The sequence below is a fragment of the Canis lupus genome, chromosome 12 (genome assembly GCF_011100685.1).
Source record: "Canis lupus familiaris isolate Mischka breed German Shepherd chromosome 12, alternate assembly UU_Cfam_GSD_1.0, whole genome shotgun sequence".
NCBI classification, from domain to species: Eukaryota; Metazoa; Chordata; class Mammalia; order Carnivora; family Canidae; genus Canis; species Canis lupus.
In genome coordinates, this window is record NC_049233.1 from 21968792 (window position 1) to 21992638 (window position 23847).

At 36.5% G+C, this 23847-nt stretch overlaps 1 protein-coding gene across 15 annotated transcripts in view; it reads left to right on the plus strand.

Moving 5' to 3' along the window:
* MLIP (muscular LMNA interacting protein) overlaps nt 1-23847 on the plus strand; it is a 257011-nt gene that overhangs the window by 230815 nt on the left and 2349 nt on the right. For 14 of the 15 annotated variants that reach the window (XM_038554347.1, XM_038554337.1, XM_038554338.1 and 11 more), the window contains one exon: nt 16208-16261. The exons of the other annotated variant lie outside the window; for it this stretch is intronic. In XM_038554347.1, coding sequence (XP_038410275.1) covers nt 16208-16261 — 54 coding nt within the window. The remainder of the gene's footprint in view (nt 1-16207; nt 16262-23847) is intronic. 15 annotated transcript variants of the gene reach the window in all.

Sequence of the window (23847 nt, forward strand, 5' to 3'; positions counted from 1 at the left end):
TGGGGGCCATGGGTGGCTCAGTTAGTTAAGCATCTGCCTTTGGCTCAGGTCATGAACCCCAGAGTCCTGGGATTGAGCTCCAAGTTGGCATCAGGCTCCCTGTTCAGCGAGGAGTCTGTCTCTCCCTCTGCCTTTCCCCTCTGCCCACTTGTGCACTCTTTCTCTCTCTCTCAAATAAATAAATTAAATCTTAAAAAAAGTTTTTATCTCCTTGAACATTCTAAGTTTTCCCATTGGCAGCAGATTTTTCCCCTTTTGTCTTTTAAACTCTGTAATGATTCAGCAAGAAGATAAACTTCATTATAAAATATAAATTTACAAAGAAAAACTATCCAACATGTTGAAAAGTGCTTGATTATAATTGATGATTTCTCATATAAAACTTTTATCAAGCAAAAGAAACACAAGTATTAAATGGTATATATACTACCTTAGGTCATAGGGTTTCATTTTGTTTTGTTTTTCCTTAATTAAAGAAAGTCATAAAATATTAGGTTCCATTCTTAATCAAAATTACTCCCATGTGCTTGCAACATTTATAGTTGGGCTGTTTATATATCCAGTATTCATGGACTTATTGAATCAGAATGTACATTTTTTTCCAGTACACTATTTCAATTATTAAAAGTCATTTCTCTTTGAAAAAGTACCAAAGCTGCCAACATGTACTTTCTTATGATTTACTTTTTAAGAAATTAAAGTGCCTTTTTCATAAAATGAGATTTTAGAATATACCAATCCTTTAGAATTATGTTTTTGCTAAGAAAGCTGAAACATTTAACTTGAAATGTATCTTATCTTTATGATATGTCAACAGAGTATTTACTGATGGCTTTTTATTAGCCACTTTCCAAGCAGCTGCTCTTGAGATTATAGATTAAGAATAAAGAGGAAATATAACTTGTCTGCAATGACAAAGTGAGAGGAAAGTGAACACAGTGGAGATATTTTCAGTCCAATTCCATCCATTATTTGTCTTTTCTAGGTAAAGGATCACTCCACTTATAATAAGCCAAGGGCAAGACATCTGTTAGAATAGTGAGGGAACCTTTTTAACCATATGTATGATGAATAAGAAATACACAGTTTAGGGACTAAGACAGGGAAAACACCCAAATGTAATAGACAGAGAACTTATTGGGAGATTTGAGTTCTACTGTCTTTTCTTTTCACATCATGGGGAATTAGAAGTTGGCAATGGACTCTGGAACCTCTGATGAGGTTTCCTGGTGGTCCAGTCCTGTGTGAATGAGCTAAGAAGACAGAAGAAAGGAAGGAAACTTTTACATCCAGGATCGGTAGGTAGGAAAGTTTCTACCATAAACTGGCTTTAGCCTGGTCCAAGATCTTAAGGATGCTTCCTTTAAACCTTTTGGATAGCTCACCCTATTAATGTTGGCTTTTCTCATTTCCCCCCCTCCGTTTGTTCTCCTACTTATCTATTTTCAAATTAAGTTCATGTGTAAAGTGTATATTATTTCCATTATTGAAAATATCTTAACTGGTAGTAACATTGCATGGCTACTTAGAAAATTGACTCTCTGAATCTACAGAAATGCAATAAATGAATTTAACTTTTAATATGATAGGGGTGTTTCCAACATGGGTTACATTTTTTAGTAGCTCATCAGAAAGGAGGGTTTTTTTTGTTTTGTTTTGTTTTAGATTTCTTCTGCTATTTTAACAGAGATTAATCAACAGAAGTTATGGCAGATTGTGATTTAGCTAGGAAAGGGCTAAAGTAATTCTAACCTTCACCTATTGGTTCAAAGGCTGAGGGGGCTTTGAAATTAAAAGAAAAACCATGTTTTTCTAATGTAAGCTGTAAATATTTAGATCTAAAGATGTGAAAAATCTTTTACAGATGTATTTTAAGAATAAAATAACACTCCTTTGAGATAAGCTATTTACAGTTGCACATAGTTTCAAAATGAGAACATGAACAGGAAGTTAAGTGGTTTGGTTCAAGATTAGAAAAACCTTGTCTAACTAATAGCCCAATTCCCTACCAGTAACAAGGAACATAGACTTTGCAACTTTTTATTCCAACAAGGAGTCTTGGAAACCTGGAGTCTGGAAGTCGATACATTATTTATTGATTTCACCAAGATTTACTAAGTATCCCTTAGGTGTCTCTGCTGGCCCTACCCCAATGTCAAGAACACAGAAACGTGAGGGGTCTTGGCCAGGTATATTCTTCTCTACTAAGAAGAACAGAAATTACATATGCAAAAAATCCATTACTTAATGATGATTGTGGCAACTGCCACATAGAAGGCAATTGAGAAGTTGTGAGTATCTGTTATAGGAGTCCTGATCTAGTCTGATGAGTCAGAAAGTGTTCATGAGGCCACTGTGCCTGAACCGAGGTCTGAGAAGAAGCCGTTTGTGGGCCTGCTGGCAGTCCAGTGAGAGGGAACAGAAGCAGGAAGTTTGCCAGGCAGGGAAGGAAAGGAACAGGTTAAGCTCAAGACAATGAAAGCACACAGGGAAGGAAGCAAGTGGAACCAGGAGCCACTGAAATTAGCAAGAAGTAAGACTGCCAGATAGCTTCTGCGTCCCTGGGGGCTCTGGGTTAGCAGAATTTGTGAGAAGAAAGCAGGGTGTGAGTTGAAGAAAGAAATTCATATTTGGAAAAAGTAAGCCAACATTTCACTTTATTTAATTTTATTGTTTTAATTTAATTTTTTAAATTTATTTTTTAAAATTCCAGTATAGTTAACACAGTGTTATATTAGCTTCAGGTGTACGATATAGTGATTCAGCAATTCTCTACATCACTCCATGCTCATCATGATGTGTGCTTTTAATCGTCTTCACATATTTCACCCATTCCCCACCTACCTCCCTGCTGGCAACTACCAGTTCTCTAATATTTAGGGTCTGTTTTTTTGTTTGTCTCTTTATTCCTTTATCGTCTTTCTTAAATTCCACATATGAGTGAAGTCATATGGTATTTGTCTTTCTCTATTTCACTTAGCGTTATACCCTCTAGATCCACCCATGTTGTCACAAGTAACAGTTGCCACTTTACAGATAGCATTTTATTTAAATTTCAAAACAGTCTGAAAATTGGTTTTATTCCCTTTATTTCACATGCAAAGACTGAAGCTCAGAGAGTAAATAATTTGTATGAGATTCCAGCAAACTAGCTAAAAGTTGGTAGTTAAAATCAAGGAGATAACATCACGGCCTTCACCAACCACCACCACCCTGGAATCACAGACTTCTGTGTGCTCAAAGAACAATGCCATATACCTCAGGACTGTAACTAACCACTGAGGTCGTCTGACTTCCTTCAGTCTACAGATGAGGAGACTGGAGAGTAAGGATGAGAAGTGACACACCCAAGGGCATGGTATGAGTTATAGGAAGTGCCTGGGTTTATCATGAAGTCCACAGTGCTTTTCATCTTGTGACCCCCAGGTTGCAACCATCTGTGACAGTGACAGTTGCAAAGGTTAGTGGCTAAGAGAACCACTGTGTATCTAATAATTTGACAGACTGAGGTGGCCACATTTACTGAAAGAGGTCATCTTGAATTTTGGAGTCAAAATTTCCTTTCTGCTCTTTATTAATAGTATCTGTTTTGGGGGACTCCTGGGTGGCTCAGTGGTTGAGCATCTGCCTTTGACTCAGGTCATGATCCTGGGGTCCTGGGATCGAGTCCCGCATCAGGCTTCTCCTTCTGCCTATGTTTCTGCCATTCTCTTTCTGTCTCTCATGAATAAATAAAATCTTAAAACAATAATAATGATATCTGTTTTTGTTCTGTCTACATAACTAGAAATCCTTCTGTGTGAATAAGTCTGGCAATTTATATCATCACAGAGATAAACCACCTTGCTCTCAATTCCAAAAATTTTCTGACAACTTTGAGAGTTCATGGGAATCAGATAACTGTTCAGATACTGAAGAATAGAAAACCTTTGAGATGGGTGGAATAGGAGAAAAAGCCAACTCCAAATTGGTTTTTAATGTTTTTAGATTTTTCAGGAAACCAAAGCAGGGGCACTGTTTCCCTATGCCAAATTGTTTTCAGAATGGATGGATTTGTATAATATGTTCATAGAGAACATTCTGTTCAAAATGAGTAAATGTAAATTAATTGGGCTTTTAACATTAAAAAAAAAAAATGAATGCCAGTGAGTAGATGATATTTTAAGAGAAGCAGTTCTGAAAACTGAAGTATCAATCTTATTTAGTTAGGTTCTCCACTAGAGGGCAAAAAGAACATTTCAACACAATAGATGTCTTAATGACAGGCTGGCATTTGAAACCAGGCATGTTTCAGGTTATCTAATTGCCAGTCATCATTCTTAAAATGTACTTAATGTAATCACAAACAGTTGACTTTTAAATTTCTTCCAGGAAACCGAGAACAATCAATTTTTGTATCTCTGTCCCTGAGCTCATTTGTTACCATCTAGCTGAAATTTTTCATTATAACACTTTTAATAAAATCATCTTAAAAATTAAGAATTTGCTAATTCAAAAGAGATGTGCAGTAGGAGGACAGCTGGATGGCATTTTTAGTGAAGAAAATTGTATTTCAAGAAAGATGATTTTTAAAGTTCTTGTAAAGTAAGACACTGGCCCCTTAGAATTTATTGCCCACGCTTGTGTTTAATAGGCATAACGAAAATAAACTGCCATCAGTTTGCATCTTGTTCAGATGGAGAGACGAAGAAAAATGAGCATGTATTTCATAGCACGGAGCCACTCCCTGCCCCTTCCCTAGTGCATGGTGTCTAGATCTCTTCTAAAGAGAAGCAGAGGGCAGCCCAGGTGGCTCAGCAGTTTAGCGCTGCCTTCAGCCCAGGGCCTGATCCTGGAGACCCGGGATTGAGTCCCACATCGGGCTCCCTGCATGGAGCCTGCTTCTCCCTCTGCCTGTGTCTCTGCCTCTCTCTCTCTCTCTCTCTCTCTCTGTCCCTTGTGAGTAAATAAATAAAATCTTAAAAAAAAAAAAAAAAAGAGAAACAGAGCCTGAAACAAGGGTTCAGGTCTTTGTTGTTTATTGAGGGTGTGATCTTCAGAAAAACTTCCTATAAGAGAGGTAGTGAACCCTAATTGAGGAGGGCAAAGAACAAAGCATATGTGTTCCCAGGTAGTGGTCAACCTTTTTCTAATTCACAGGGAGAGGGGAGCATAAGTTGCAAAGTTATCCACCCTGGAGGAAGAGGTGCTGACATCTGATACTCACTTCAGTTAGTCTCTGGTTGTGGGTGGCCATGATGTTGGAGAGTATGAAGAAACTCAGCATCAAGATACTCTCCTCAGCTGAGGGCAGTGGTCTGTAGAAGGAGGTGGCCCTTAGCTCAGAAATATAATAACTCTGTTGGAAACATTCATCTTTGCAAATTGAATCTTTGTAAATTGATTTTATATATATATACATTTATATGTGTACATATGCACATAAACACCTATATATACACATACAGATCTATGTTAACTTTGAGCACAGTTGTTTATCTAAACTTCCTTTAATGCTATGGCTTATTTTTTTAAAACATCTTTTGTATGAGGTTGATCCACATGAAATCACCATTATTCAACAGTTATTATTCAATGGTTTTTTACCTACAACAACATCAACTTTATCAATTTTCAATTTTATATGGTACAACCTACTTGTTTGTCTCATTGCTTTTTTTTTTTTTTTTTTTTTGCTATCCTTTTACTTATTCTGTGTAACAAAAACCATATATACCATGTGGTATTTACATAGTGAAGGAGTCTCTTATTTTGAAACATCAGGGCATAATGTTCGTATGTGGCTTCATCTTGCTTAATATAACCACTGTTTTACTCCTATCACTAAAATATGAGCATAACATTTTTCCAGATTTTTAGATTTGTTGAAGTTCACCCATGTGTGACTGATTTGATACAACTCAGACATTTCATTTACAGCCATGAAATAGTAATACCCATTTACCCTTAATAAGCCATATGTCCATATGTTGTGTGAACCAAATAGAAATATTTTGTGGAAGACATGATTGTGGGGTTGGATCCTTTCTCAGGTTGTTTAAAAATTTTTATTTAGTTTCCACTGGACACTGAAATGATATCTTAGTTCTACTGAGGTATTAAGATGAAGTATAAGGTCTCTACTTTAGTCTCAAAGAATTAGAGGTCAATCACTAATTCTCAATACTTTGTATTATTAAGAATATACATTTGGGGCACCTGGATGGTTCATTTGGTTAAGCATCTGGCTTTTGATTTTAGCTCAGGTCATGATCTTGGGGTTGTGGGATTGAGCCCCATGTCGGAAGCTCAGTGGGGAATCTCCTTCAGATTCTCTCTCTCCATCTCCCTCTGTTCCTCACCCCTCTCTCAAAAAAATAATAAATCTTTAAAAAAAGATAATATGTTTATGGTCATATCTTCTTGACTTTTTTTTACGAGTATTTAATGTCTTTTCTTGTCCCTTATAATTTTTTTTTATTAAGGCCCATTTTTAAAGATAATAACATTGCTATTCCAGTTTCATATTGGCTTATATTGTATAGATAAATCTTTCCCTCTTTCTATTTTCAATTTTTATGTCTTCTTGTATATGTATCTTTTGTTGACTATTCTCTGATCTTGATTTGTATTGGTACCTAAGAGACTTCTCTTAATGTATGAGATTATCTCATTATATGACCTTGATATTGTCAACTTATTTTACATTTTCCATTACTCTAATTTCTCATATTTTCTTTCTAGTTTTCCATCCAAGAAATATGGTCTTAGTTCATTAGTTTAAAAGTGATTTATCCTATTCAGTAGTTATGATTGCCCTTAACTTGGGATCCACATTCATGTTCATACACCCCTATCAGTACCTAAATTTTCAAGTAAGACAAGTCCATTTGGCTCCTCCATGACCTCTCATCACATTGATGTATTCCATTCTAGATTTTCATTTCTGGCATTTTATGGTTATAATTCCTTTCTTTCTTTTCTGTGATCTCTCTTGGCTTTTTGCTTTTTTTCACTGTGATACCATACTTACTCAAAAGTGTTTTAGTATCTTACCTTCCTGTATTTCTTGCTGTATCTTCTTGCATTTATTTCTCTCCTTATTTGAGTCCTGAACCAAGAAGGTTTCTTAAGGCAGTCTGTATTTGGTAAATATTTTGAAGCCTTGTAGGCCTGAGAATATATTTTACACTTCAATGTTTCAATGACATTTTAACAGTTTATCAAGTTCTAGGTGATAGAAGTCCTAGACAAATTTGGTAGTATTATAAGCATTTTTATACTAATTTAAAAAGAAATCTCAGTCTTTGGAATGACTGAAACCTACTAACAAAACATACATAACATAACAAATATAACATAGCATAGGGGTTTTCTTCAGGCTTCTATATCTAGTAAATACTATACCTATTATAGTTTGAAGTTTACATAAAATTACCATAGCTGGGGCACCTGGGTGGCTCAGTCAGTTAAGCATCTGCCTTCAACTCAGGTCATGATTTTGGGATCCTAGAGTCAAGCCCCACATTGGACTCTGTGCTCAGCAGGGAGTTTGCTTCTCCCTCTCCCTCTATGTTCTTCCCTCACCCCTTAAATAAATAAATAAAATCTTAAAAACAAAAAAACCAACCATGGTTGTTAGGATGTGGTTCTGTGGGGAACTTTAGTAAGGAGTAAAGGAAGATAAATTCACTAGAGATGAGGTTTTTGTAAGTGGAGGGCTAGTCCTGTATGTAGCCTGTCTGCCCCACCTCCTTGTAGTTGGACCCCATTCCTCCATCTTTCCATATATTGTTTCATACATTTTGTGAATGATGTGAGCTCTTCCTACCACTCTCATCATGTCTAACACCTTGAAACTGTCAGCACATCCGCTTTCTACCCACCATCTTGCTCCAGGTCTTTGCTCCTTCAGTGCCTACTGCAGCTTGGTCTTAGATTCCAGCCATTTCTGAGAGATTCTGACAGGGATTCTTACTTTCCTGAGTCTTATAGTCAGACAGTCCTCAACTTATCTGCCTCCTAATCATTCACACACCCTGTCCCCCTTCAACCCTCCCACTTACATTCTCAAAGATGGGGCTCCAGTGTAGTGTTAGGGTAGAGAAGACTGGGGTCTGGTAGGGGGTCTCTGGAGATCAGGAGCAGCACAGATTGGCCCCATCACAGTTGTGCCTGTTCCTCTTTTTAAAAAACACTTTTCCAAATTTTGTAATACATCACTTGACATCTGTTGACATGCTCCTGGGTTCTGGGATAGGTTTTTTGCAAGTTGGGATAACTGGCTGCAAATTAGGAACAGCTGGGATGAGACTAAATCAGGGCAGGAATTGAAAAAAGTGTTTAAGAGGCTGTTTTAATACCGAGCTGTTTATTTTCTATTGTATGTCCCATTGGGATAAAATAGCTAATAGCCTTTATATTCTATAGAAAAGAAAGAACAGGGGGAGAGGGAGAAAAATATTCCACCAACATTATCTCTTGTGGAGAAAGAGACATTTAGTTTATGATTGTATTAGTGTTAGTACGATATTGACCAAAATTGAAAGCGATGTTTTTTGCCTGTGGTACCAGGCAACTAATTGTGCACTTGAAGGATAGAGGAAGGACATAGAACAAATATGCTTCCTTGTCAATTCCAATTTCACTTTCTGGAACTTGAGTCCAAAAATTGTATTGGAATATAGACCTTGTTCCATTTTCATTACAACCTGGGAGCTGTGCAATGCAAAAAAGTGAATGGTGTAGTTAATCCCCTCAGAGAAGTGGTTTTCTAGTTGAGAAAGAAGCAACTCTAGATGAAAAATGTGGATAAACACAAGAATGTGGTACTTGTTTTTGAAACAGGCTGAACCCAGAGTAGATGAGAAAAAAAAATCCATTAAGCTGCTCTTTAGAAAGTGGTCTTTAAAGGAAGGAATTCTAACTGTCCCAAATCCATGCCTCCTGGGATGAAAGAGAAAAGACCAAGAAAAAAACAGTATACTTTGGAAATTTTCAGCCAGATCTTGAAAGACTCATTACAAAGATCAGAGCAGAAAATTTCTGTTTTCTTACTGGTATTACAGTGGTATCAGACTTACTGGTACTTAGACTCCAATATAAGGATATTAATGATCAGCACTTAATAGCAAGTTTTCTCTGGGTTTATAAAACAATGAACATGTGCCAAATTCCAACTGAGTATATAATACTGAGGGGATACACAAAGGGATATTGTGAAACTTAATAGTATTTATAGAAGTTCATACAAGAAGCAAGTGTCACAGCTAAGAAGTGATATTAAGGATTTCAGGTAAGATTCTATGGATAGTTCATTTTTATCATTGCTAGAGGCAACAACTTCTATCTCAACTGTGGCTCTAAAACAAAGATTCTAAAAACAAAGAGCTTTTTTTTGTTACCAGAGTTGTGCTTACACAGACCTACCAAGTTATCCAAGTAGAGGAGGTACTAGAACTCATCTAGTTAGGCCCCAGATTTTAATATGAGGAAACCAAAGCCCAGAGACAAAGTGATGTTCCCTAAGTCCACACACGGGGAGTTAATGGTATAGAAAATAAGCAAACAAAAAGACTTTAATTAATATCTACACTCAGAGCTTGAACTTATAACCCCCAGATCAAAAGTTACTACACTCTATTGAATGAGCCAGCCAGGCATCCCTGGCATGGGCAAATTCTTTTAAGATTTTATTTTATTTTATTTTATTTTATTTTATTTTATTTTAATTTTATTTTAAGATTCTATCTATCATCTATCTATCTATCATCTATCTCTCTATTTCAGAGAGAGAGAGAGAGAGAGAGAGAGAGAGAATGCCAGCATGAGCAGAGGAGGAGGAGAGGGTAAAGAAGAGGGAGGAAGAAAGAATTTCAATGCAGACTCCATGCTGAGTGTGTAGCCCAAGACAGGGCTTGATCCCAAGACCCTGGAGAGCAGGACCTGAGCCGAAGCCAAGAGTTAGATGCTCAGGTGACTGAGTCACCCAGGCGCTCCACTCCTGGCATGGGCAAATTTTTAAAACTTTTGGGCATCACCAAAAATAGATTCTGCACCTTAAATTCTAATAATAGATATTTAAACTACTGATGTTCTACAATTTAAAAAAATATTTTAAGCTAATGCAGATGAACTCTTTATGGCACATGGGTAGGAGTGCCATGTTTTAGCCTGCCACTGAGAGCAGGTTTTTCCTCATAGCACAACTGCCCTCAGTAAGGGAAAACTTGGAGCACTGCCATGTTTTGTGCAAGGCATAGACTCTTGAGCAATGAAGTTGATCAGCTAGTGTTTGGTGCACAAGTGTTAGAGTGTGATGAGCCCTAGCCTCCAGCAGTTTGAAGTCTTTACAGGAAATGAGACAAACCAGTATTGAATAGTCTTCATTCATTTAAGCATTTGGAAGGGCTTCCTCTTTTACATCATAAGTGGAGTCGGGGCATGCAAAATCCCTGCTCAGCCTCATTCCTGATGTTCTTCAGACTCTCTGTGCCCATGCACTCTGAATTTTCTCCATATCTTCCCATCAGCCTGTGAGTAATTTCTTTTCAGCTATTAACCCCATATTCACTCCCCGTACCCCTTCTCCTTACTAGGACACTGATCCTTTAGATTCAGTCTCTTGGAAAGAGATTTCTTCCTAGACCAGGTCAGATTTATGTTTTGAATCCTCACAGACCTCTGATCTTTACTTCCTAAAAACATTGTTTTGTGTTTGTTTCTATATATTCCTGATGAAGTAATAAATATCTGTCTCACCCACTACTCTGTGCTCTCCAAGGGCAGGGGCAATGTCTTCTTGTTCACCTTTATATCCCTAAAATCTAGCAACATGTCTGGCACACTAGCAGGTTCTTAATTAAAAAGACTGTGGTAAGTTATATAATTATATGACTGCAATACAACTTGGTTAATTAGGACATTTTGAATGTACTTAATTTCAGTCATGAGTAGATAAATATTTGAAAATCATCAATTCCATCAATCTGTAAAAAAATGTGGCTGTGGCCTCACTACTCAACCTGTGGTAGCATTGGCATCAGCTGAAAGCCACTTATAAATGCAGGTCTTAGGCCCCTCTCTAGACCAACGGTGTCAGAATATAAAAATAATGACTCTGTAGGTGTTTCCTGTGCACTGAGATATGTTGTAAATGAGAGATTAAAACTAAAATTCTTTCTTTGGCCAGGCAGATCCCCATAACAAGTGAAGTGAGCCAGTTATATAAGGATAAGCATGGTAACAGGTGACTTCTGACTTTTGGTCTCCTCTTAGCAGTGTTGACGTGAAGACCTTCAGCTCTATCTAATACAGTCAGGATGCTCTACAAATCTAGATGTTGGCAGGCCAGGTTTTGCAAGATATTTAAGTAGTTCAAGAGAAACCAGGAACACAAACCTGCATGGAGCGTTATTAGTCTCAAACACTGATAGCTCAATTCAATACCTTTTCAGCAAAAGAATTGCAAGGGTCAAAGAGAACACATGTATGCAATAGTTCTAGTTCCAAAGTCCCTCATTTGCAAAATTTCATATAAATGAGGAGATTTTTAGGTATGCAATGACACATCCTAATTTTTCACTAATTCAGAATACTTTAATTTTGCAAGTCAAAAAATCTTTTCTCTAGCCATCTCATTCACTCTTTCTTTCATTCATTTATTTACCCAGTAATCATTTAGTTGTATTTTATGCTGAATGAGTTCCATGCCAGGTGCTGAAGGCCTAAAAAATGAATAAAATATAATCCACTTGACTTCCAAAGGCTTTTTTTTTTTTTTAAGATTTCATTTATTTATTCATGAAAGATGCAGAGACACAGGCAGAAGGAGAAGCAGGCTCCCTGCAGGGACCCCAAAGTGGGACTTGATCCAGGGTCTCCAGGATCACACCCTGGGCTGAAGGTGGCACTAAACTGCTGAGCCACCAGGGCTGCCCAACTTCCAAAGGCTTATACTCTCCTAATGGCAATGTTACACTTACGAAATACATGATTTTATGTCAGTAGTGCTACAACAGTTTGTCACGTTTATTTTTGAGAGATGTTCTTAGGAAGGTTGTACTGTAGTTTGAATGACTCACAAGCCTAGATGGAGAAACAGATGTAGAAGGTATAGTTTACCAAAGACAAATGGAGTGAAGATTTACGAGAAGATGTGGTTCAGCAAAAAGCAATCCCAAAGGACTGAATTATTAAAAAAAAAAAAAAAAGATCTTATTTATTTATTTGAAAGAGAGAGAACATGAGCTGGGGGGGGGGGCGATAGTGCAAGGAGCAGAGGCAGAAGTAGACTCCCCACTGAGCAGGGGAGCCCCAAGTGGGGCTTGATCCCAGAACCCTAGGATCATGACCTAAGCTAAGGCTGATGCTTAAACAACTGAGCCACCTACACACCCTCCAAAGGGCTGAATTCTGAAGGCATTTGTAGCACTCTTGTCAATTTTAAAATGTTAACGTTTCTTGCAACACTTCCTCAGCTTCATAATTTCTGGCAGACAAGAAAGTGTGCTTCTTCACGGAAGAGGGAGAGCTCCTTCACCAAAGCTAGAGCTTTGAGTTCCATTTCTTATGTAGAGTCAAGACTTACTGAAATGATTTAACCATTTTGCATATTTTCTTATTTTCTAGTCATCGGGGTTCTCATTTTCCCAGCTGGTTTGAGGGCATTTATATGTCTTTGTTAAAGAAGTTTGAGTTACCTTGGGAGAAGCAGAGATATTTATGAGAAAGCCCCATACTGGTAACAAGCACTTCACAAGGCTTTATATTAGTTTGGTGGCAGCTGTGATCAAGAGCATAATAAAAATCAACTGAACATTTTATTCAAATTATCACTTGTTGATTATCCAACAGTAGTGAGTGAACGAAGGTCCAATTAATCTGTTATACAATATCTGGGACATGAGTTTTCATTCAGGGAAAAGTATGTTTTGTTTCATTTCACCTGAGCTTTCTATTTTGCTGATTCTCCTATGCTGAATGATGTTCTGATGATAAAATTAGTAACTTTCCATGTTTTTTTGTTTTGTTTTGTTTTGTTTTTGAGGAATAATAGTTATTCCCTTTCAAGAACACTTACTACCGAATAAACAGGCTTGGATAACTCTGTCCTTCAGTATACACCTACTCTCTGGATAGCATGCCACTCCCCTAATTAGAATTTACTTATTTTATCTTATTTTTAAAAGTAGGCTCTATGCCCAACATAGGGCTTGAACTCACGACCCTGAGATCAAGAGTTGCTTGCTCTACTCACTGAGCCAGCCAGGCACCCCTATAGAATTTATTTTAATGTTTTAGTTTCATTGTCTTCATTCTGGTTGTGAGAAGATTTTCATACCATGTTTTATTGTCCTCATCCCCCAACAAGCATTTCTAACCCTCATGCACTATAAAATCTCCCCATTCAGGAGAGATATCAGCATTATTTATTCCAGTGCTTCAGTGTGTCTTCCTTAATCAGTAACATATTGAAATGTCTACCTGATGCTGCTTCGCTCATCCTAGAGAGTAGGGCCTCTAGTGTCCACCAGGAAAATCTTGAGTCAATTCCATACTCTAAGGCAATGCTTTAATCTAAACCTTCTTTTTATTTTATTTTTTAAAGATTTTATCTATTAATTCATGAGAGATACAGAGAGAGAGGCAGAGACACAGGCAGAGGGAGAAGCAGGTGCCCAATGTGGGATTCTATCCTGGGATTCTGGGATCACACCCTGAGCTGAAGGCAGGTGCTCAACCACTGAGCCACCCAGGTGTCCCAATCTTCTTTATTCTTTCTCTCAAATTACTTAAATCTTCCAAGCTCCCCCAACTCCACCTTCCATATTTTGCAAATCAGACAAATAGACTTTTTTTTGGAAATGAAAATCTCATCACACATTCCCCTTTTCTTGCTTAAAGTACTTTGGTGGTTTCCCAATGCCTGGAGAGTGAAGCCAGACTCCTCATCTGACACAAAAGCTTCATTGTAAACGTCTCCAGTGTGGCCTTTCATAGCTACACCAGGCACTCATGATACTTCCGACCTCTAAATGGGGCCACTCATGCCTTTAATATGTGGCTATTTCTTTTGTGAAATGGCACACACCATTCCCTTCTCCTGCACCCCATCCTGTCTCCTGAGTAATTTCTTGACATATTACTACTTCACCCTTGCTTTGGAAGCACAGTGCCTGGAACTTTCATCCTAGATTCTAATCATGGCTCTGCCTCTAGTCCTGGACTTGAAATAAGTCATTCTGCCTTTCTGTGCTTTGGTTTCCTCATTTGTGAAACAGGGTAATACTAGTGCTCACTTCACCAGATTGTTGTGAAAACTAAACAAATGCATGTGATGAATTTGTCGCATGAGGATATAATTATTATGGATAAATCTATTAACTTTCAAAGGTATTAAGATCACATTTTATTTTACATTTTTAGTAAGTTTGAGGATAATACAAAGGCAAACCTACTATGAAAAAAATTATAAAGAGAAGAAAGCATTCCAAAGCCAAATGTAAATGATTTGGGGGTTACCAATTAATTAGGATTAGTCATTTTCTGTTCTCTTTTGTGGATTAGGGTAATTAACACACAATTTTTGAAATTCAAGATTAAAATGAAGTGGATTTAAATGAAAGATTACCTATATTTGAAAGAAGGAATGGGTTGTAAAAATAGGTATTACATAATTGCTCAATTACTTTTCCAATCTTAGCTGAACATTTTATTGGAAGGGTTCCAACATTTTAAAATTTTATGATATTTATCCTATTCTATTTTAGGAGACTAGGAGAATGATAATTTGACATTGTGCAAATTCTGATGATTTATATAATTACCCTACTACTTAGCCTATTTATGCTAAAGAGTTTGCTGCCTCCAGGACAATTACCTGGGTCTAAGGTTTGAAATAGTACATAGGGTCCAGTCCTGGGCCATGCTTGGGATCTCAGGAGACCCTGATGAACAAGAAAAAGTAAGAACTTGCAGCTGATTTCTGGAATGCTATTTAGATCTCTAGCTGGCTCTGGAGCCAGATCATGCTTCTATTTAAAGCAATGGTCTCAGGCAGCTACAAGTCCTGATGTTATGATACCCAGAGGATTTCATAATTGGGAACAGAGTGTAATGTTTGGGATTTAGTGAAGCTATGACTTTAGATAAAAGCAGGCTTCATTCTTGAAAATCTGCTGGCACAGAGGGAGGGAAGCCTGAAGAAATGTGAAGCAGGACCTCCATGGTCTTCCCAGCAGCCAGTGCTGGCATGGTCCTGGGGCCAAGGCCCGATTGCTGAATTTTACTGGAGGATTAGGAAGTAGGTGCTCTTCTACTGATTTACTTATCGAATCAGGACCCTCCTGAGAGTGAAAGCTGGGCATTTATTTTCATACTTCTGATTTGCCCAGAACAATGACAGAGAGACAAGGAGAGATGGTGAAGGGTGGGGTTGGGGACAAACAGATTTATTACAAATGATAGCTCTACCTTGCTCTTCATGTACTTGGGTCCCTTATGCTGCCTCTCTCTTTTTCTTGCATTATCTATATATTTCTTCTATCTTAATAAGTTTAAGTGTATGTATAATGCTCAGATGACCCATGTGATAATCAAATTCTGAGAGAAGCAAAAAATCTCTCTTCTGTGAAAATGTCCCTGTGTGGTAAGTTACATTATAACAACATATCCTATAAGATTACAATGTTTATGAAGTCCTTGTACATCAAGATTATGAACGTTTGCAATAATGCACAATGCTTTTCCAAGTAAGCATTTACCATCTATAGGAGCATCTGTATTTACTGTGGGCCTGAGCAAGATTTGTTTCTTTTGCTTTGGAGCTTTTCAGTTTGAGGCCTATTATGAGGTTTGAGACTTAAATATAGCTTTGTCTCCTCTCTCTGAAATCTGTCAGTGTGTTTTAACAGTTCATTCATTCAATTAACAATAACTGTCTATACTATATGCCAAACACTGTTAGAGTTTATGTGGGACACAAAGATAAATAAGATGTGGTCTTATGCTCAAAGTATTCACCACTGCCAATTTTTTTTCTGTGTCAAGAATAGCTTCCCTTGTTTTTAATAACAAGTCAGTTCAAATCAAATATTTATACTTGGAAGAATCTATTATGATCAGCAATAATATACGTATGCCATTGTTTATTTATTGAAATAAAATCTAAACATTTATTTTCCTCACTTCTACCCCTGATCATGTCCTGGACATCTTTTCTATGAAGCTGAGTCATCCAATGGTGGCTATCCCTGAACATGAGACTCTTGATTCCAAAGAGGTAAATGTAAGATACAATTAGAGATATAGTTATCCATTTCCATGTGCTATTAGATTGTAGAAATAAATCTTATTTTGAGAAAAATATTAATAAGATCATGCTTTTTATCTTCTTTTTTTAAAAAAAATAAAACTCACTGTCTCACTTTGTGTTGTTCAGAAGCCCTGATGGTTGAGTAAGTTAATTCTTGCCTCTCAATGTGGAAGGTGGCTCTAAAGGTCCTCATGTGGGTAGCAACTTGATCACAAACCAGCTCTTTCTACCCCATGTGCGATTTCCACCTTGTATTCATATGCGAAACCCTGTTGAGTTCTCTTCAAAGTCAAAGGGTGTCCCATAATACTTATGGTGGGTCTTGTGAGTCAGACCCCAGTATCTATCTCCTGGTGGCCCAGTTTCAGCTCACTGGAGAATGTCTGCTTAGTTCCCCAATCTCCTGGTAAATTCTGCTTACATCAGGTGGCATTTAGGCAAAACCATACCAGCTGAAGCATAGCCTCTGATTTTCATACAAATGTGTAGCCACTTTCACATTGGAGCTGACAAAAAATAAATTTAAAAACTTTTTCATGTTTTTATAAATGCTATACCAAAGAGGCAAAGAAAAAATCTATACAGGAATTTTTAATTTTCTGTTAATCAAGAGCAAGCATAATTGAACAATGTTTTCTTCTTCTACATCCTCTCAAAGTGGCAAATGTGAGGAAAAAAAAGTTATTTTTAAAGAGCTTATCTTTCAGAAGGGAGCAAGAGAGCTCATGCTTTAATTTCAGATACCCTTGCAAAAAGGCGTGGTCAATTTTGCAGCCTCCAAGTTTAGGAAAAACAAGCATAATACAAAAGAGAAGTAGGAATGATAAAATTCCAAATAGGATGTAACATTTTCCAAAGCATCTTTTCTACAATTTAGAGCATATATCCACTTTTCATAAACTAATGTTCCTATTGCTACAAATTTTAAAACCTTTATTATATGAGACCATGTGGCTCTCTGCTATAACATTAGTCACTAAATTATAAAAGTGTGTTATGAATTGGTATGGATTTATATCCCTGAGCACATCTTTGATTATTTTTAAATAGGATTATTGGTTCAATGAATAAGGACATATGGAAAAATTTTAATACATATAGCTGAATTGAATTCCTAAAAAAATATAGCAGTTCACACTAGGAGTGTTTTTACAGCTGTCCCCATGTACTCTTGCCAGTGTTGAGAATTATCATAATTGTCAATTTATTGAGAGCTTACTATATGTTAAGAAGTTTTATGCATTTTATATGCTTTATTTTACTCATATTCACAAAATAAAGTTAAGTACTATTATTCCCATTTTACAGATGAGGAAACTGAGTCTAAGGGAAGTCAGTATACTGCCTAAAGTGAAATAGCTGGGAAGTCTGCTCCATCTGGAACTGAATCCATATCTGACTGCCTAGAGCCTATGCTCTTAAGAACTCTACCATACTCTGTCCAGCTCTCTATCCAAATCTCTAGTTGTACTATTTAAATCTTTCTTCCTTTTTTTTTTTTAAAGATTTTATTTATTTATTTGAAAGAGAGAGAGAGCATGAACAAGAGAGCACAAGCAGGGGATGGTCAGAAGAAGAGAGAGAAGCAGACTCCCCACTGAGTGGGGACCCCCCAATACTATGGTGGATCCTTGGACCCTGGGATCATGACCTGAGCCAAAGGCAGATACTTAAGGGACTGAGCCACTCAGGCACCCTAAATCTTTCTTCCTTTTAAAATCATATTTTAAAATATTGACAATTTAAAAGGGGAAATTGTTTTTCATATTTATTTGCATTTTTAAAAATTCTGTATTTTTCTATTATTTTCGTCTATTTTGCTTATGCAATATATCATGCATTTATCTACTGGTATGGTAATATTTTTCTTATTGAATTGTAAACTCCCTTTATATATTAAAGACATTAATTCTCTATCAAATGTGCTAGGCCTTCCAGTGTGATGGTGGCAAACTGTGTAATAGTAAAAAAAAAAAAAAAAAAAAGAAAGAAAATTGGACAATCATGTCCAAAAATAGAATGACTAAATAAATTTAACACATTTCAGTGAGTGTTTTCGTAATTTTCCTATTCAGCCATTGACTTAACACCTTGCTCTGCATATCTTGTCACTGATTAATTAGGTTCTTGGCTTTAGTAACCTACAGAGGCTAATTTTCTCTCTAAGTTTTAAACATTCCTTCTGTCATCTGAGCTCTTTTATTTATTTTTAAAGTAATCTCTATACCCAACAGGGGGCTCGAACTCACAACCCTGAGATCGAGTCCTATACTCTACCCACTAAAGCAGTCAGGCGCCCCCAAATTTTACACAATTCAGATGAATGTAAAAAGAAATAACAATCAGATGTTCTCTTTCAAACATAATAATTTTGGCTCAAACTCACATACGCTATTTCTACAATAATAAGAGTGTTTCTACACAATAATAGAAAATCAATTGGTTATTTAAATAACAAAGCCTTCCAGTTCAGATAATAAGTGCTGAATTAAGAACTTTTGAGTGTGTTGCAAAAAAGAATAGCTTGGATGTCATAGCTGCATTTTTTTGCACCAATTATCATAATTCTAGAGACAGAACTTAAAATTAAGCTACTGGATAAGATTAACAAAAAATCATTTCAACCTCAGGTTTGGAATATGTGAGAAATAACATTAAAAAACTCTAAAGTCTGAAGTTTAATATTTGTGAGAGATAGTGAATTACTGCTGGTATTAGAAGATATGTAAAAAATTAAGCCAAAGGCCATTTTATGCTTCCATTGTGCTATATTTTTCTTGTAAGTAATACTGGCACAACTTTTTACAACTCCTTATGATATGTGGTCACACTGCAATATTGACCAGTATATTGTCCCCAAACCCTCTGTTTTTATTTACCTACAAAGCACCAACCAAGAAAAAGATCTGTTTTTATAAAACATTTCTATTCTTTTTTTTTTTTTAAGATTTTATTTATTCATTTGAGAGAGAAAAAGAGAGCACAAGGGGGATGCAGAGAGAGAGGGAGAGGCAGAAGCAGGCTCCCTGCTCAGCGGGGCTGGATCCCAGGACTCTAGGATCATGACCTGAGCTAAGGCAGACCCATAATCAGGCGCTCCCAAACAATTCTATTCTTGTGATTCTATGGCCTGAGGAATAACCCACTCTGGTTATATATCTACTGCAAATAAAGAATTATGGAGGAATCTTGTCTGGATTTCAGAATTCCATCCTTGGTTTTCTTTCATTTCCTGAAGATAGTGGTTTGTCTTTCTTACTATCAGAGTTCTATCTCTTATTTTCAAACATGTTATTTGTAGATATTAGTTTTTAAAATTTGCTCTGTAATTCCTTTAAAAACAAACAGACTTCAGATTTATCTAATTTGATTTGTCCCTTGTTTTTGTAAATCATATGATTCACACTTTCAAAGAACTAACTCAAAACAACATTTCCAGTTATAATCTAGTTCAGTGGCTCTGAACTCTAGCTGAGCATTAGAATCCACTGGGACTTTTAAAAAGCTCCAGTAGCAGGGTTCCACTCCAGGCAAATTAAATCAAAGATCTCTGGAGGCGGGTAAAGGCATTGGTTGTTTGAAAACCTTTCCAGGTGATGCAAATGGGCAAGTAAGAGTTGAGCTCCTCAAATTCTAGCTCCTTTTTTGATGGTCCAGGAAAGCAAATGAGTTATTCAATCTCAGAAAAAAAAATTGAAAGTAAAATCAGGATACCCATAGAGAAGTTTGTTTCAGGGAATACTTTGAATTAAGAAAAAATTGGTCACATATTTCTGTCTAGCATCATAAAGAGTTAACACGTGCTTTAACCTGGTATGTTAATTTTGAGAGCTCTGTTCTATGTAAGAGTCACTGCATTTTCTTAGTAAAACCTAATATTTCTTTCTGTTTTCTTTGATATTCACACAAATTTGGAAAATCTTTAGGCTGGGCTGGGGATAGCATTTGGTACAAGCTGAGTGTAGGGGGTTGGATGGGGGGCTTATATTCCAAAGGATATTTTATTTAGCATTTTGTATAGCCCTTTAAAAAATACTTGCTCAATGATAAACCCTCATATAAGCAGATGAAATCCCTAATAATTTATTTGACCTCATCAATTTTCAAAGAAGGTCACTTTCATATATGTCAATGGTTCAGAGCAATGCAGTAATTTCCAAAGTAGGTGTATGTATAACGCCATCTAATTTATAGCAAACTCCCTGCCTGAAGTAATGATTTCTGAGTAGAATTACTTAGAAGAAATTAAATTCTAGTAGCAATAATTATTTCTGATTGTATTCATCATGTCTTGTGAATGTAGCAACTCTTTGATCCACAACCACTCTATAACCCACTTCTCTTTCCACAGGCTTAATTGTGAAAGTCATACTGGGGAATGAGATAGAATCAGGCCTACTGCTCTTCACATCGCCTGCTACATGCAGCTCTAGCCCTATTTTAACTTGAGGGTCAATTGATTTCCAAAAACATGATTAGATGCAGTTGATTCTGACCTTTGGGATCCACTTGCTATTAACACAACTTGAGAGCTAATGATTCACCAGCTGCCCATAAACACATACTAGGCAAATTCTTCTCCTGTTTTCTCATTCCTTCTCTTTAGAGATTTTTGATAAATATTTGAGTTGGCCAGATAACAATAGTGCTAGCAAGGTGACTACGACTGATTTGCTGCCGTGGTGCATGTAAGCATTTTGTGTTCATTTTATTTTGAATTCCAGAACCTCGATTGATGTTTAAAGTTCTAATCTTAGGGGACACACATCTTGTTCCTTTATCTTTATTCTCCAGATGAGAACATAGGGAAGAGAATATAAGTGTCTTGTCCCTGGAAGGCACTCTCATTTTCTGGTTTGATTAAAGGGTAAAAATGAAATTATCAAGAGAAATGAGCCCACTCTGTTCCCTTGAGGAAATTTCCCATAAATATTATTTCTCAAAATCAAGCTTTGATAAATCTTGGATTGCTGAGTTCAGGGTAATCTCAGTCAAGAACTTAGAATCTGGATATTATTAACTGCTGATTAAAATGAATTTCATATGCTTTCATAGACAACTGGCTAGAGAGCCAGAGGAAATTTGTCTTATAAACACATATAATATGAACACCTGGAAGATAGCCACCCTGCCCAGGCATTCGGGTAGACAAGGCAATGAGAAAGAGAAGGACATTCCTACCATAGATTTGGTAGCACTGGACCCCATCAAGATAACTTTCTTGGCTTGTAAGCCCCTTGCCTGCTTTGGAGAAATTTTTAAAAAAATTAAAAAATTCTGCCAATCCAGAAATCATCTTCTTAAAGATAGTAGAGAAAGGAAACAACTTTGTAACCTTGTTATTAAATAAGCATTAAACCAGAATAGGATATGCATCACAAACACACAAAGTTTGCACAGACAGGAAGAAATCTCATTCTTCATACAGCAAGCAGATATAACCCATTATATAGAGGGTTCTCAAGATAAGCAATAATTCAATTCATCCACATGTAAGAAGATTTGGCAGTAGTCTTTATTACACATAGTTCACTGGCAATTGGGGCAACTGTGTTAATCAGCTTTACACAAAGCAAAAGTACACTTTTCATATCATAATGATAGGAGTTAGTTTTACAACTTGGAGCCAAGTATCAGTTAAAGTTAGGCTCTTACCCTCTTTCAGAAATTAGGAAATAGGGGTGCTATCTCACTTGGACATTTACATTCAAAGGAATGGTTCTCAAAGTCCTTAAGAAATTCCTGAGTCTCAAAGCTGACAAAATGTCTAATAATCAGAAGAACATACACATTACCAAGGGAGGAGAAAGTATTTACAATGACAAGTGTTTAAAAGTAAATACAAAGGAGGGAGGGAAATTGCTTCCCTTCTTTTCTTTCTTTCTTTCTTTCTTTCTTTCTTTCTTTCTTTCTTTCTTTCTTTCTTTCTTTCTTTCTTTCTTTCTTCTTCTTCTTCTTCTTCTTTCTTCTTCTTCTTCTTCTTCTCTTCTTCTTCTTCTTCTTCTTTCTTTCTTTCTTTCTTTCTTTCTTTCTTTCTTTCTTTCTTCTTTCTTTCTTCTTTTTCAAGATTTATTTAGGGGCACCTGGGTGGCTCAGTTGGTTAAGCATCTGCCTTTGGCTCAGGTCATGATCTTGGGGTCCTGGAATCAAACCCCACATAGAGCTCCTTGTCCAGTGAAGAGCCGCTTCTCTCTCTGCTCCTCCCCCCATTTGTATTCTTTGTCTCTTGTGCACACTCCCTCCCAAATAAATAAATAAAAATATTTTTTAAAAGATTTATTTATTTATTTTAGAGGGGGTGGGTAAGGGGAAGGAGCAGAAGGAGAGAATCTTCAAGTAGACTCTCTGCTGAGCATGGAGCCAATGCAAGGCTCAATCTCATGACCCATGAGATCATGACCTAAGTGGAAACCAAGAGTGGATGTTTAACTGACTGAACCATACAGGTGCCCAACTTCCCTTATTTCAACAAGGAGAATGAAGCTTCTTTTTAATTTCCATTTGTTCTTTCATCTGGTTGGCAATGGACAGAACTGCAATATGAAAGTTTTACTCTGAGTTGTCAATAAAAAGGCACAAATATGATTTATTTTTCTTTTCTAGGGACACATTTGAATTGACTATAGGAGACGTGGAGGTTCAACAAGTTTGAGTTCTCTCCTTTAAAGTCATCCCAATAGTTTATTGTTGGGTTTTATATTGTGAGTCATGGTAAAGCTGAGCAAAAGTCAGGAACTAGATGGACTTACATTCCTCCTTGTGCTAATTTTTCAAGATAAACAAAAGAAGATCAGGGCTAATAATTATTTGGAGCTCAGATCATCAAGATGTTAAATGTTTTGAACCCAGGTTCAATTTTGCTCTCTAGTATCCATTATACCTATATTCTCTCTCTATTGGTCTACCTGTATAGGATCCTTTATTACTGAACATTTTATACCTTCTGGTTTCTGGAAAATGAGTTCTGCTACTAGATCTTGTGTTTTCACACCAAAGTTAGTAGTTATGTAAATGTCCCAAATATATATGAAATCTTTCAGAAAACAATAAGTATGCAGCAATAATATTGAATACATTTCCTGGAAATGGCTTTTTTGCAGGATACAAGAAGTCTGGTTTCATACTTATAAGGCACATATGTAGACCATTTTGCTTTTATTTGGCAGAGAAAAGTATACATGAATGGTTTTGTATAAAATGGAAATAAAATTTTACATAGCACATTCTTTTAAGAAATGCTTTCTGTAACATTGGCTTAAAGTTTCACAACACTACATTACTTATTATCCAAACTTCACCAAAATAAAAAAAAAATTGGAATTTGAGTCCCTTCAAAATTAAGATTTTTAAAAATGTCTTATGTTCTTTCTTATTGGTATTTTCTCATATCCAAAATAATTATGTTGTTCAACTGGCAGTGTGATAAAATCCTGAGCCTTAGCTACTGGGGGTGGGGGGCAGGCTAATCTGAAACATAAGAATTTATGTATTTTTTAATGAACTTCATCTTTCTGAAATGTTAGACCTTTGTTTTTTCCATTATTTAATGGCTT